Source organism: Stegodyphus dumicola, chromosome X2 (genome assembly GCF_044657685.1).
Source record: "Stegodyphus dumicola isolate Sdum_Otavi_A_Nest chromosome X2, ASM4465768v1".
Classification (NCBI taxonomy): domain Eukaryota; kingdom Metazoa; phylum Arthropoda; class Arachnida; order Araneae; family Eresidae; genus Stegodyphus; species Stegodyphus dumicola.
This window is the reverse complement of record NC_140781.1, coordinates 198,043,132-198,059,766: the sequence shown is the minus strand read 5'-3', so window position 1 is coordinate 198,059,766 and position 16,635 is coordinate 198,043,132. Positions and strand designations below refer to the sequence as shown.

At 31.5% G+C, this 16,635-nt stretch overlaps 2 protein-coding genes across 3 annotated transcripts in view; one reads left to right on the top strand and one right to left on the bottom strand.

Moving 5' to 3' along the window:
- Nucleotides 1-3,022: 3,022 nt before the first annotated feature.
- LOC118189444 (uncharacterized) lies at nt 3,023-4,052 on the bottom strand. Its single transcript, XM_085809344.1, has one exon. It carries the CDS (start codon nt 3,835-3,837, stop codon nt 3,037-3,039), a length of 801 nt encoding a protein of 266 aa, XP_085665470.1. The 5' UTR covers nt 3,838-4,052; the 3' UTR covers nt 3,023-3,036.
- A 6,831-nt stretch (nt 4,053-10,883) lies between these two features.
- ics (ras suppressor protein 1) overlaps nt 10,884-16,635 on the top strand; it is a 73,441-nt gene continuing 67,689 nt past the window's right edge. The window contains exon 1 of one of the 2 annotated variants that reach the window (XM_085809402.1): nt 10,884-11,224. In XM_085809402.1, the coding sequence (XP_085665528.1) occupies nt 11,062-11,224 (163 nt within the window). In that variant the 5' untranslated portion in view covers nt 10,884-11,061. The remainder of the gene's footprint in view (nt 11,225-16,635) is intronic. The other variant, XM_035360049.2, reaches the window with a different exon arrangement.

Genomic DNA, 16,635 nt, shown 5'->3' with positions numbered 1-16,635 from the left:
GAATAGAGCAACTGAGCATGGTGCAAATGTAGAAGGGCTCGCTAGAAATGTCTATCATGCTAAGACAGGGCATTTTGTTTTACAATCAGGGTTGATAGTTAATCCAGCACTCCTTGGTTTGGATTTAGCCCCGATGGGATTATTATGATAAATGGCAAACCCCAGATTTTAGAAATAAAGTGCCCTGTATATGGACAGTTTGCACCAGCAACAGACGTTGTTAAAAATTAAAATTTTATATATGTTAATGAAAATGGTGATTACAAGCTGCGGCCAAAACATAAATTTTTTGGACAAGTACAGTTAAGCATGGCTGTGCTATAAAAATATAGTTCTTAATGTATTTATAAACTAAAAAGAATTTCATTTATGTTGTGGAAATAATAGCATACAAATTTAATGTGTATTCTCATTATTATATAAGCTATGATTTCCTTTTTTTTGCACACCTTTTACGTTGTTTACAGTATGTCGCTGATTATGCTATTTCAATTTAAAAGTAATGCAAGTAATTAGCAGAAAAGTAAAGTTGTGCATATACAAACAAATTTTAAAAAATTATTCATCCACCCAACTAGCTGCGTGCATCGCTAGATATGATTAAAAAGACGCATAAATAGCTTTAACATGGGGGAAAATGTAGCTCAAGTAAGTTTCAGGGGAAAAAACTTGATTCAAAAGATGTTTTAAAGCAAAAGAGATATGTACGCTATAGTTCCATTAGCAACTCAAAACATATATTGTGATATATTTTAAATGTAAAATTATATAATACATAATGATAAAAATAAAATATATAAATCTTAATAATGAATAATGATCATTAATGCCAACACAGCTCCTATCATGGTATATAACACTGCTATGAAAGCAAGAATATTTGATTAGTAATATAACTTTTCCATTGAATTGATAACAGAGAGTAAAACAAAGATAAGTAGTTATGAAAAGTTCTTTGAGTTATTGCAATATCATAAGACACTTATTACAAGGTAAATATCATTTGTTCCTTCTTTTTACATCAGTAAAAAGTTTTTCATCAAAAATAGTGGTAATGATTGCCAAACAGATTTATTACTGGTGCTTTTGATGCAAAGTCACACAAAAATAAACTTGATTTAGAAAATTTTTGAAAACATTAAAATCAAAAGTATTAAATTATTTTATTACATGTTAAAGTAATTGTGTGATAAATTTTACTTCCTTTATGTAAACTAAATTAAGAATAAGTGACTAAGTGTGTACAGTTTTTTAAGAAGATATTTCAGACAGACAGACAAAGTAGACAGATGTCTTTTGTTGCACCCGCTAAGTCTTTCTGCACCGATGGGCGAAAAATTAAGCATATCTGCGAAGGAAAGGTATATAGAAAGAGGGGCAATTTCGTATTTCAGAGTAAAAAGAAACTTCGTATATTTTATACCAGTTCGAAAGGTCAGGAAGAAAAGCTGGGACAAAATAAAGTAAAAAAATAAATGGCCCAAAAGTAATGGAGAGGGGAAAAAAATTATATTTATAATTTTAAAAAAAGGGCATATAGAAAGAAAAGGAAAGGAAGTAAGAGAATTTTGTTTAATTTGAATAAGAAAAAAAAAAAAAAAACATGATTGTGTCCATGAGTATAGTCAAAGGAAGTTATCATTTACATTAGAGTCTTCCAGGTGTGTGTAATGAGTGTGTTTTGTAAAGCTGAATAGATGCGAAGATGGGGGGGGGAAATTAATAATAAAATATAAATATTGGGAGTCCAGTCACATAACAGTATAAGTCTAGTTTAGAAGCTAGCTTTTGCTATAACATGGAAACTAAAATTTAAAAATTTTTAAATTAAATTTTTATTTTTTAACATGGGAAACAATATGTTAGCCTCTACCTTGAGGCACAGTAACAGAAGACACATAAGACCAAGATACGTATAATATCATGCAAAATTATACATTAACTAAAATAACATCGTCTATTGCGGTTTCCAACATATTCATATACTCAGAAAACACCATAAGATAAAATCATAAATCTAAAACAAGGCGAGAACACATCAGCAAAAATAAATAAGTAAATAAATTACAGAGTTTTTTATTTTAATATTAATTAATTTTTTTAAATAAGCATTTTATTTATTTATTAAGTTTATGGTCATAATTTATTATATGTGTACTATTTTATCAAGTTGAGGCACACTGTATTAATATATGCTTTTAATTTAAATAAGTAGGAAATATAGATTAAAGGAGCAAAAACTATACATTCATTGTATAGTTTTTGCCTATACAATGCCTATACAATTCATTGAGGCCCAAGATCGTATTTTTTCCCTCTCGAGAAATTCCTCAAAGGGACCCCAATGGGTAGTGCTAACAGACTACACTACTGATAAGGGCTACTGATAAGGATAGCGTCCCTACGAGATGGTAACCAAAAAACAAAACAAAACAAAACAAAAAAAAAAAAAAAAAAAAAACCACATGATTTAAAGCAATTCCTAAGTATTTAATGCCAGACCATAATAAAATGAGTATAATAATAATGATCATAATAAATAAATGAATTTAAAGGTACTTTAGTGACAGATATTTGATTTAGCTTAGAGAAAAGAAGTTCTACTTATCTGAATGTTCCGTCTTGGTGTTGTAAAAGATTGCAAGGAAGATAAGACCTTCAGGTATAGGAGAACTTTCGGTTTTGAGAACGAGACAATCTAGAGGATATTCGCGAAAATTTTTCTCAAATAAATGAACATTTTCTGAAAAACTCCTTTGAGAATTTAGGAGCTTTTCTAAGATCCTGCTTCCATCGTACGTGATCGCAGCGCCCTCCCATAGCATGAACGCCATTATAGTTCATCTTTAACTGAGAAGATATGTTCATACATTGGAAATAAATTGACAAAAGTTGCAGTTAAACGAAAGAGCTAGAAATAATAATCTGCATAATGCTTAAAATATGATCAAAATCATTTGTTAAATCCTTAAATTAATGAGACCTGCTACATTACACCCCCATAAATAATTTTATTTGTAAAATTATTAAAAATGATTAATAATCAATGTATCTGAATTTATCATTTGATAGAACAGGTCTGCCAAGATTTGCAAGATCGCAGGCAATGATCATCATATTATCTGCTAGACTGATCATAGTCCATGGTATTCTACCATAATGCAATAATTTAAAGGCTTTTATTCTTTGAATAATCCTTTCAATATGCACTCGTGCCCTTGCAATACTCCTACTGAGATTCGCTTCTTGAGAAGACAATTGTTTCTTTTCTCTGAGGAATGGTGGCCGGATGATATTGATGCCTCTTTCCTCACAAATATCATCAATCAAAAAGCCCTTATCAACCATAAAGGCATCGACATGTGGTTCCACCATCTCCACAAGACCACTTTGTCGGAAAATTTCTTTATCTGAAGCTCGCCCTCCATATCCTTTACTAACATATGTGATGATACCACCTGGTGATGCTCCAATTAAATATTTAATGGTATGCATACATTTATATTGTGAATATGTCTTTATCTGGCATTTGAGGCATTTTGGCTTTCCAACTGGAATTTCAGTACAATCCAATACAGTTCGGACATTAAAAAAGTTTTTGAAACATACCGGTATATTGCACATTATTTCTTCCTTTGAAGGCCGATAAATCATGCTTCGTAAAGTAACTGTCAAAGCATATAAGGTTTCACTAAAAATGACTTTACATGTAGTTGATGAGCAGCCAAACAACACAGCCAAAACAACAAAGGTCATATTTAACTTCATCCTCATTAAGGAAAGCATAATCCTGTCTTTGATGGACATGCATCGTTTTAAAGCAGATTGTAACTCCATTTGGACATATTCTGTGAACTGTTCTAGTAGTTTTATAGAATGTAAACCTGTTAGACTGTTTAATTACTTTGTTGATAATTTATCAGTGGGGATTAATATTTGGGTTACAAAATCTCCACTAGATACTTGAGTACTTTGATCTTTTAAAGAATGTAACATGTTTAAAAATTGTGGTTGATTTTCAGATATCACATTCCTTGGCATTATCGTCGGAATCAGGTACTGGAAAATTAAAACAAACAAAAAATGTTATGTTCTGTAGAATAAAGAATATGTATATTCTTATAGTAAATTATTGACATTATGATGTAGTAAAAAGAATAAATCAAATAGTTTCATATATAAACCAACCTTGCAAGATTAAGCAATGCTTTAACTGCTATATTTCTCGCTTCTTCCTTTGAACTACCTTGTAACTCAGAATATTTCTGATAACAGATGTAGCACATTTTTTCCTACAGAGAAAGGAATGTTAGAAATGCCATTTAATACTTTCTTATGCATATGTAATACATTTTCAGGTTCAGCTCAGGATGCTTTTGCAGTACATTAAAAGGTAAGAAGGGCGCAATACCATTAAAGACAACTATGGATTGGCTAAAATATTGGTGAATAAAATTTAATACACTTTAAAATATTGGACTAAGCGTTATTTTAGAAGGTTCTAAATTTTCTACCTCCAGAATAAACAGTTTTAGTATTTATTACACAGCAAAGTGCTGGATAAATAGTCATATCATAATTTTATGCAGAAATACTGACAAATGTAGTAAATATAATTGAGACTTTGGTACTGTTCAATCATCGGATTCAGATTTGGCAAAAGCTGACATTTGGAAAAAATACGATAAAGTTGAAGAAAAAGTTAACGGGAAAAAAATAACACATATTAATAAAATTAGAAATGTTAATTGGACAACTTCTGAAAGAAATCAGGAAAAAACAAATTTTGTTAGCGAACTGAGATCAATACAGAGCCATCAAACTGCACATAACATTTAAAATGTCTGAAACATTGTTTAAAATTTTGTAAAAATACAATAAATAAAGACAATTTGTAAAAAGACATTAATTTAATAATTTACCATGCTTTCATGGTACAATATCCTGCTTCACCGTTTCATATCACGTGACCCCAAGTAATCTCATCTCACACATAAACTACGCTACAAAAATCTAATTCTCTCAGTACTTACATTAATTTCAAGTTAAATCTTAATTTGGAATACACGTTTAAATGCAAGCATTATTTCAATTCGTACGAATAGCTTACTCAGAAATTATGTAAAATCTCAGTGCTTTACTCCGCTAGTGCATTCTCATTGGAATTTATGAATTTAACCTTTGACTTTGCCTTTTCTATATTTTCGCTTTCGGGTAAGTGGTTTGATTGCATCCTGATTGACTTAATTACCGCGAATGGCCTTAGGGCATAAAATTGAACTATCTGGTAATTGTATGCCAGTATTGAAAGAAACAATCAATATGATAAGAAATGGCTGCGACTTGTTTTGAAAATGAGGTGAAAAGGGTTACCAGCGAGGATATTCCGTTTGGTATCGATTGTACCATTTCTGGCGACTTTATCGCTTGCGCCGGCAAAATGGAAAAGTACTATTTTTTTTTTAATATCTTCTATTTCAACTGCATAATTAAACTCTAATATGAAATTGTTTTGAATTTAAAAAAGAAAAAAAAACTAGCTATTCAAAATAAATGACTAAAAATATTCATATAACTTTCATCCACACAACTTTAAAATAAAATAATGATTGTAATAAACTTACTGAATTATGGTATTGTATCTTTCATGCCTTTCATCAGCCCTTTTCCGCTTTTCAACCCTAGCTTGTACATTATCAGCGGATAATACTGGTAAATTCAAACTTGGAATGGCAGTGCTTTTCAGATGTGGTCTTTTTGTTGGAATATCTAACAAAAAAAGGCATTTCGTAACAGTAACACAAATATGACAATGAAACAATTTGTAATTAAATATAAATATTTGTTTGATTATGGGCATTATAGGTAGCATGGACTTCCTCATCATATTTAAAATAAGTTTTTACATATCATTCTGAGAAATAACTTAAGATTAAGTTGCAGCACTTAGTATAAACTAAGATATTTTTACCAAAATATTCATATTATTTTTATAGTCACACTAAATGAAGGAGCTGGACGATTTGAATATTTCGATTATATTCATTTAGCGTGACTTATTTTTGCTCATCCGAAATATTTTAATGTCAAATAAATTCATTCATTTACAATGTTTATCAAAGGTTTTATTGGTTAATCTTTGGATTATGGTAACTTGGCGATTTTTTGGCGACCAACCCTGCTACAGCAACCTGCTAGTTTTTGTTTGGACGCCATTTTGTTTTCACGAAGTAAAGGCTTTTTTTTAACTCAACACTTTTTTCCAACAATCTGCTAGCCGAATTACGCTTATGCTAGAACTTTTATGGAACAAAAATGCTTAGTCATTGAAGCAATAGTACGAAATTGGGAGAAAGTGCAGAATTGCAAACTGCTTGCCGCGTTTTTAAGAATTGCACATACACGGTATCCATGTATACGTCGACCTATTTTCACTTAAAAAAAAATCCCAGAATTGCACAAAAATGGCATTGCGCACACTCTTGACTTTATCCATGTAGACTGCTAAAGTCCTAGCTAGTAACCTTTATCGCCTTAACAAAATGTCGCCAAACTTCTTGTTACCATATTCCAAAGATTAGCCGTTTTATTATTCTAATAATTTTTTATATGTCCTATACATTTCTTAGTAAAAATTCTGTAGGCAAAAATTACATACTGGCAGTGAAAATTTTGAAATTGTGTGAGTGTTAACAGTGAAAATCTCCTTGCCCTCAACACACAAAAAGCAACTATTTGTTAGAATGAGCTATGAGTTAAAAAAAATCACTAATCCAATACCCATATATCTTCAATGAGATTTACATTCACAGGATCAACACTATAGAAAACTAAACTGCGTAAAATCTACACCAATTTTAGATACTAACATATAATCAACACGATAAAAAAATTTTACAATAATTTAATAATAGGTAAGAGGATTAATGCAGTTTTGCCCGAGGAATGTGACCAATACACCATATGGTTGAGAGTATAAATAAGGTTGCATCTTTAAATAACTAAGCAAAATTTTATTTGTAACAACTAAGAAGCTGTGTATAATGTAATTTTTTTTTGCTTCAGAATTTTATATTCATTCAAAAAGCAGAATAAAAATAAATTATTATGTATTTTTGTTTCTTATTCTACTGAATGAAGGCCTGTTATAAATAAAATAGAAATGCATATAGAATCTAATAAATTCCCAAATTGATCCAAATCCACTGCTTTTGTCTTTATTCGCTACCCTGTATTTCTGTTTGTGCACGCTGTTTCATTTACTCCAAAGTTACTTAGTTGTATACAATCATATTTTGAAAAAAATGACTGAGAAATGAAATTATGTAGAAGTCTTACCTCCTATCTATATTTATCACTGACTTTGGGTGTTTTACATTACAGGACATGTGCCAAAAAATGTTTCTCAAATAAGATATATGTGCCAGTTCGGAGACATTTTTCTAAACTACTTCAAAAACTCTTTATTACTAATACACTGCTATAAGAGATAAAGAAACATATTTCATTTTATTTTGCCCAAGAGGTAACAATGGTATGTAAATCATTCTATAAGAAATATTTTGGCACTTGCTGTTTTGTAATGGAAAAGATTTGATATCTGGAATACTTTTTATACTATTATTTGTAATAGATAACCACAGCTATTTTCTGAACTTAGAAATTTCTTTATGCAAAATATCCTCAACTACTATAAACTATTCTCAACAGTGCAAGAAGTGACTGACTTAATTCTTATTTTTATATGTGTCATACTACAAATTTTCATTTAAATCATTGCTAACATCAACGAAGCAACTGAGTTTAAATTTCTGCAGATAAAACATGCATGAAAACCTAATTATATACGTATGTGTATTAATAACATTTAAAAGATAAATGAGCTATAATCATTTGTACTTAAATACACAAATATGCATGTTTACTTTCAAAGCGCGCTCGCACACACACACACATATATACACGAAGAAAGAAATTTTGCATATAAACAAAACTTTTCTTACCAGGTAAAATGTAATTAGTTTCTTTGAAATGTTTAGAACACACTTTCATATAATGTCCGACTTCCTTTCCAATTCGCAGTACGCGAATACTGCGAATTGGAATACGCGAATACCACTCCTTTCATCGCTTTGCTGTATCGCCATCTTGTTTCATATTTTTCGAACCAGGAATACGATGGAAGCATAAATCAGGTTCCTTGCATGCTCGTCAATTGCTCTGTGGTACACAACAAAGCGTGTGATCTGCACTTTTTTTAAAATTATACTTAATGCCTAGAACACTCAAAAATAAATGTTTAATTACTTTCTGATCTCAATGCGCTTCACAAACTACGTAGCATTGTCAAACGTAAATACCGATTTTAAATGTTTCCACCTTTTAGCCACTAGATGGCGTATCAGAGCGCTGGAATCGCGGATATCGCGTTGATGTTTTAGTTTAGCAATTTTAGCTTGTGCAAAATCATAGTCAAAATTCTCTAAATCACAAGCAGAACCCCATTCTGTAATTACACATTTATAATTTGAACTAGATCTATTGGTATTAGCAGTCGGAGAACCCGTAATAAAGTTCATATCTAAGTTCACCTGAGCAGAGGTAGCGAGATCGACACGAGGTAACTCGGGGAGGTTATCCCCGTCTGCCGCGTCTGAATCAGAATCCATCGTACAGGTAGGAGAGGGTTTTTTTTTGTCATGTATAATATAATAATATAACGTTTTTCATTAATAACAGTAATTAATATAAAGTTGTTTAAAGTGAATTTGCCATATTATGACTTTATGGTTAATAGACTGATATGCAAATAATTTTCATTATGTAGGAATTGGTGTTTCTGCCTAAATTTCTTATTTCACATTGAATAAAATGTACGTTGTACATGTATGACATTAAAAACAGTAGCAACATTTTTATTTCATTGAGTATGCTCACGGAATATTAAAATCGTTGAAAACAGATATTCAGTTTTTAAATTTTTTTCTGGTTAGAATCAGTTTAAAAGGCTAATAAGTTTATGAACACTAATGAAAGTTACATTTGCTATAATTCTGTCAATCATGTGTTCCAGAAATCCTGCACAGGAACAGGAGTATATAAATGCTTATACTTCCTAGTGTTCCAACTGCATTTCATATCTGTGGCAGATAAATCCTCCAGCTCATTATTATCGTTCCTGCACAAATTAAAATATGTTGGTAAAATTATTTCCTTGATTTTAATTTTATAAAAACTCTCATGAACTATTTATTTCCATCAAAATATAATATAAGTATCTATCTTTCATTAAGGAAATCGAATAAAAATTAATTCTTTAAATAAAATGTAAAATTTTAAAAGGAAAAGTAAATTAATACAGAAAGAAATGTAAAATTTTACGAGAAAGACAACATGCAGTAATTTTAGATCTAAATTTTTTATTTTGCCCCACGAGTTATTCGAGAAAGGCATCTATTGCTGCTATTGACTCAATTTTTTACAGATAATATATCGAGAAATGTTATAAAAATCATTTTATTATGCATGTGTGTATGCACGCACGTATGTACAAATATTTATCTACATTTCTGAAACTAGTCAGAAATATACATACATATATACCTACATTTCTGAATTCGGTCCTAATAGCAGAAAAGTACAAAAATCTTTGACCACTTTGTTATTGGATTTATGTCAAATTATCCATTTTGATGACAAATTTTATAATATATAAAATCACAGCATGTAAAAAATACATATTTTAAATTTTACATCAAGAACGGTTATTTGCTTGTTTAATGAATAGAAACGCAATAACTGAGTGAAAAACATAACACATTTGACTAATTCAAAATTATTAAATCTTACTCATGGCAGAATAACATAACAGAAACACAATGTTTGCAAGATTCGCCTGCTCCAGCTTTGCAGCTGCAATGAAATGACTTAATTTTCCTACTGCTTTCATTTTCAATGAATATCCCATTAACCACGTGCGGCGGTGAAGAATTCGAACTTGATTGAAGACATAATGCTTGTATCGCGATTTCTTCATCTTTCCTGGCCTTAATATCGCACATTATCAATCGTTTCGAAGCCAAAATTGCTTCCCCTTCTTTTATACAATTACTCGAACTGGTACCTTGTATAAATTAAAAAAAGTGTTAAAATCTGAAGTTTTTTAATCCATCGTAATACTAGGGATTCAACAGCAGCTAACTCAGTAAAAACAACTCAGACTTCAGGTCTATTAGCAGTTGCAGACGAATTTGAACGGTCATTACAATCGCCAATAGCAGATTGAGGAAAGAGAAAACAACCCACTAATTTTCAATACAATTTGTTTTCTGAAATTAGTCCTCCGTCGCAGTTCTTTTGGCGCTAAAGGATTTCTAGTACTAAATGAGCTAATGGAACTATATTCTCAGATCAACAGCAGGCACGTCCTCAGCTGTAAGGCACAGCAGAGATTTACATAAAATTTTTTTGGTAGTTTAGAGCTAAAGGGTGATAGCTTTTATATAGTATATATGCTCCTAAATTAATAAAATATACTAATTAATGTCTAATATAATTAATAGAATACAGTACTTAGCGATTAAATTAACTACAAAATTTATAATGAAAGCGCTTTCTTATTTTTATTATTATTTTTAAATACCTCACTTGAATATTAAACTCAGAGTCAAAAGAATCTCAAAATTGTTCATTACCGTTTTGACTTAACTTTATGGAATATTAAAGACATCTGTTTTGTTTTTCTGAAACATGAAATATATTTGCACATTTGTAATGCAATATCAGTCTCTAGGCAAGTGCACTGGCATGCCACTTTCGAGGCGTGACCAACACATTAGAACTCTTTTCTCCAATCCTTATATAGCAGTGAGTCTATTAACGCCTTTTAGAACACCTACAAACATCCTTACACTTTGCGTAGGCTAATAATACGCCAACTTCTGGGCTAGTTTTGACGGCTCTAACAGCATAGCAAGACTGAAGTCCGGCAAGTACTAGCTTTAGGTCAGCCACACATTAAAGATTGTCAATTGAAACGGAAGTTTTGAAAGTGCGTGCGCAATGGAAAAAACCGCGGAAACTCATCCAACTTCCTGCAATTTCTTAGATTTTAACAAAATGTCGAAAGTAAAGAAAGTTTTAGAAGAAGCTAAACAGGAAAACAATCCTGAAATTGATCTTGTGGATAAAGGAATAACTTCGTTTGAAGAAATGCCTGGCCTTCGTAAGTATCTAGAAATTTGCTGTTATTAGAGAATTTCATATTTCCCAAATTTGGATATTCTATTTTAGAACCGGTTTCATGTGAAAGATGGGAGACTCAAGGGTGTGGTGACAAAATTTAAATTTAATTTTTTTTTTTTTTGTGCACAGTATTTCAAAATATTTAAAATACTTCGTTTTCTAATGAAAATTGTGCCATAAATATGAAGTAAATATTTTTAAATGTATTTTTAACAGAAGGCATGCAATAAATGAAGTTTTGGCAGTAATTTTATTTTTCTGAGCTAGAAAAATCAAGCAGAAGGAACCAAGTAACAAAAGTGCAAGTTTCCTCCATATTTGTTAAGCCGTTTTATTAGAAAAGAAGAATTCCTACCATTTATTGTGGCTGTTATAGAGTATATTTATAGATGTTTATTTACCTTTAATTATATGAATTCCTTTATTTGTAAGACATAAATTACAGTTAGGTAGCATATCTCACAGGTGTTAATTTGCATCTAATGGTTGATCTGAAGCTCCACTGTAGGTGTGAGTAAGTGAGGAGAAATTCTATAGCTATGAAAGCCATCTTCAGACCTTTGCATAACAAATCAATGTTTTAGTTCACATGATTTTAAGTAGGAGTAATTAAAAATAACTTTATGTGCAGTAATTTTTTTTTCTGTTGTTTTTTTGCAAAATTTTAATTTGTTTTATTCTGGAGTTTTGGATCAGATGTTTTAAGTAAACAATATAAACTGAAAAAAGCCTAGTAATAAATTTCATAATCATTGTTAGAAAATGAATTTGTTTTGTAATCTAAAATGCTTCGTGAAAATAGAGAAAATTTATAGAAACCTTTCAATAATTAAAAAACGTTTTGACTAAAAACTGCCCACCAGCGGCAGAGCGGTAAAGACACTGAACACTGGTAGTTCGGTCCGAGGTTCGAATCCTGCGAACGGGCTGGCTGCATGGGCGTTTTTGTGGTTTTCCCCATGTGTAACGTATATACGAGCCAGTTTCCCTTAGAAAGTCCTCCACGAAGACATCCCTCCCTTTAGGCAGATAGCCCTCGTGTGCTTTGCCATAGTTGAATAATCCAATCGAATCCATTTGACTAAAAACTAGAAAAGTTTACAATGGTGCCACTTTTTTTTTTTTTTTTTTTTAATTCTTTTTTGGCGCCAGGAAGTCACAGTTTCAAGATGGCCACTACACAAAACCAAAATTAGCAGTCTAATAATTGGACAGACTGTGTCCATGTACACATCAATCTATTTTCACTTAAAAGAAACAGAGAATTGCACAAACTAGGCATTGCACAGTCCATGTACATATCAATTCACTTAAAACTATTTTCACTTAAAAAATTCATGAAAGTAAAACAACGTTAAAATTATCATGGTAACCAGAAATGGGGTTTCATCACCAAAACTGAACAAAATTTGTCTCTAGTCGAAGGGGCACCCAAATCTACACTAGAGCCAAAACTAGAAAATGAGTAATAAGTAGATTAAATTGGACAGAAATAATGAATTAAATAATAGCTGAAATTCTGGATGATTTTTTTTCATCGTAATTATGTACAAACAAACTGTAAAACATTTTATTTCTCTGATGATTAATGAAAAATATTTTTTTTTTTTTTAAATCATGTTTAGAAAGGAAATTATTGTGGTTTTGTAAGGGTTTTTGGAGATTATCTCCAGTGTGAGAGACTGTATATTGTAAATTCTAAAGATATGCTCTTTTTAAATTATTTTGCACTGTTTGCTGTTGAATTGAATTTTATGGTTTAAGTGTGAAGACCATGATATTTAATAAATAAAGGTAACGCACAAAACATTAAAAAAAGTCCCTTTTGGGCATAATATAAAATCTGAAAGCTTTCAGATTTTTTTTTCCTGTCTGCAGCTATTTTATTTGTTACATTACAACTGTATCTCTTACAAATAGCTCTCATCCTTTTCATTTGATGCCTGGCTGTGGTAGAATATATGTTTTTTTCTGATTATCTTTCCCACACTGAAAAGTAGCAAATCGATTGGCAACTAATTTTTCACCAGTTAATGCGCAAAAAACACAGCCATTTTCAAAATGGCAGTGCACTAAGAATACCATACAAGACCAATCAATCGATGAAATTGAAAAAAATGAGAAAGATTGCCCATAAAACACTTATCTTTACCGAAAAACAATTCTGTTTTGTAGTGTTGTTTCCTTCACATACACAGTGGTCTGTTTTTGCTGAAAAAAATTTCGGAGGTTTTGGCATTCATATGATAAAATCTTGGAACTTTTTTGCCAAGATTTACTTACTTTTCATCTTTTCTGCCAGTTTATGGCCATTGTCTTGCATTGGCTCGTGTGTGTTAAATGTTTAAATATACAGTCAAAAGTCGTTAATCCGGACTCGTCGGGACTTCGGCGATTCCAGATTATCGATTTTTCTGGATTATAGATCATCAGTTTAAATCTGGTAAGATAGCATGCAGAAATTATAAAATTAAATATATGAAACCGTAATTTATGAAATAAAGAACAATTATGATCTAAAGGGTATAAAAATTTACAAAAAAAAAAAAAAAGCTTAATATTTATTTGTTTACTTTATTAAACATTTATTAAACAATTCATTTCGCGCTGCGACGTTTCGGCGTCCCCCCCCCTGGGCCACAGAGCAGCGTGAAATTGATAAACAGATTTCGGAATGGTTAGATAAACAAAATATATGCCTTTATCCATTTTTTGCAGCAATTCCACTTTTTGTTTAATGGACTTCGAAACATACTTTCGCTTTGTAGATCCTTTACATATTAGCAAATATATATCAGAAATTCTATTGGACATAATCGAAAGTTCAAGCTTACTTTTATAAAATTGCTCTAACAGTCTGCAAAAAATAATAAGCCAGATCCAATTTGAAGATTAAGGAACAACGCAATCTGCAACATTAACTGAATTAGATAATTTTAGCTTAGCTTATACCGTCCGTTATACATTAAACGTGCATGCGTAAACGTATTATGCGCATGCGCACACGCATATTCGCAGCCGTAAAGGCATTACGCGCATGCGTCAACGCGACGCATGACCAGAAAGTTTGTAGCTTTGAGGTCCGGATTATGGGTGTCCGAATTAACGACTTTTGACTGTATAGCCTCTTGCAAGATGTGATTTCCTTTTTTTAAATGTTTTGATTTTAACTGTTAGCTGAAGATTATTGTGATTCTTATGCCTTTCTAATGATGTTTTGATGGAGTCTAATGGCAATGAAACATCGCCATGGAGAAAATATCATAGACAAGTGTAAAAGTGCTCAAAGTCTCTACCTGTGACCCAATCTAGCCACAATATCCTCCATGATCCTACAAGTCATTTCCTGCCAGGCTTTGGCAGTAAGAGTTAAGCAACAGAAAATGTTAAACTGATCTTTCTAAAAGTCCGTGAGTGTTAATTATGTGGTCTAAATTACTTCAAAATACCTTTTAAAATTGTATGTTGCTGACTTAAGTGTTTGTAACTCAAGATATTCTTTGTGATTCAAAGTGTTTTTTTGCTCAAGTAATTTGTTCGGGATCCAAGTTTCCACTGTACTGTTTGAAATGCTGATGTTTGTTTCCACTGTACTGAAGTATGGATAGTGAAAAGAAGCATTCGAGACTTGTAATGTTGCATAGCTTTGGGAAAAAAGATACTGAAAATGAGATTTAAGATATTTATCGGAGTGATGCTGCAAGTGGCCTGTTTGCAGTTGATGTAGGAGGTTCTGAGCTGGTAATTTTAATTTGGAAAATGAAGGCTGAGAATTGGTAATTTTAATCTGAAAATGAGGGTGTTTATAGTTGTCTATACAGATGCAAATCTCTCAAGGCCATAATTGACAAAAATCCCTTTATGTGAATAAGAACATATTTTAAACAATTTGTAAACAATAATAGACGATCACCTTGTCAAGCTCAGCTACATCAGTTGCTCGGAAGTATGGGCTCTGAGTTCGCAGAAAGCTCTTATTAAGTGCATTTCATGCATGATTAGCTTCTTTGATTAAGTGAGACCAAAACCATTTATGTTTTTATCAAACCATTTATATATTTATTTATTCATCGTGTTCCAGCACAAAAATGCAGGACCCATTTGTTTTCAGCCATGAGAAATAAATGAATTCTTAATGTTTGATAGTGAGGCTTTACTTCATCTTCCACAGTATTCAAATACTGCCCCATGTGATTAATATTTATTTTCGTACTTCGTGATTATTTGTACCAATCACTGAAAAGTTGCGAGCTTGTTGCCGATTTTGGAGAGCATTTGCAAACTCATTGGCAACTAATTTTTCTCGAAGCTAATGTGTAAAAGTCAGCAGCCATTTTTAAAATGCCACTGTAGTAAGAATTCCATACAAGAGCAATGAGTTAATAAAATTGAAAGAGCAAGATTTTGGTGATAGATCACAAACCTTATTTTGAAAAATCCTTTTTTATGCTGTTCATCCTATCTACACAGCAATGTTTTTGCTTCAAAAAATCGGAGAATTGCATGAACTCAGTATTGTGTAATGTTGGCCTTGCTCATTGGCCAGAACAGACATGTGCTAACTGGGTTGCCACATAAATACTGAAAAAAAAAAGAGAAACATGCCAAGTGAAACAAAATTAGTAACGTAACATTCTTGAGTTTGGCATAGATTTATGTCAAGATCTTAATCAATATTGAGGGCAAACAGGTATAGATCCTTCTTCGTCATGAACAAAGAAATGTGCAAGGGGGCATAATGCTCATTTTGACATTCCACAGTAAAGCAAATGAGAAGGTAGCGCCATCTGTTGGCAGAAATATTAATGTAATTGAAAAATTAAATTAATAAAATTAGGAAAGATTGGATTGCATTGAAAGTCATTGACTAAACATTATAAATCTTTGTAAATGTAAAAAGCTTCAAGAAAATACAATTCACCAATTGAAGAAGCTTCTTTAATGATTTTTGCAGACCCAAAGTCAAAATTATGATTAAATTTCTAACAGTGATTAGCTATGGAAGATTTGTTAATTTCACCTTTTCAGCCATAAGATTCGTGTTCAAACTATCAGCTCTATCATGTATCAGCAGCTATCTCATGTATCAGCAGCGTTACAATCAAATTAGAGAATTTTATTAGTCGGTCATAACTTGTGATGAAACAATGGTCCTGTAATGTGATCTTGTGTAAAGGGAGGGAATCAGTAGAGTGGGAAAAATCAAATGTAGCACCACCAAGAAAAGCAAATGTGCAGTAATCAATGAAAAAGACAATGGCTATCATTTTTTGGGACTATAGAGTGATCCTCCTGATAGACTTTAAAGAAAGAAATACCCGCATTAATTGGAAATAAATATTATGCAAGTCTTCTTCTGCATAAATTGCATAATGAAATTAAAGAGAAAGG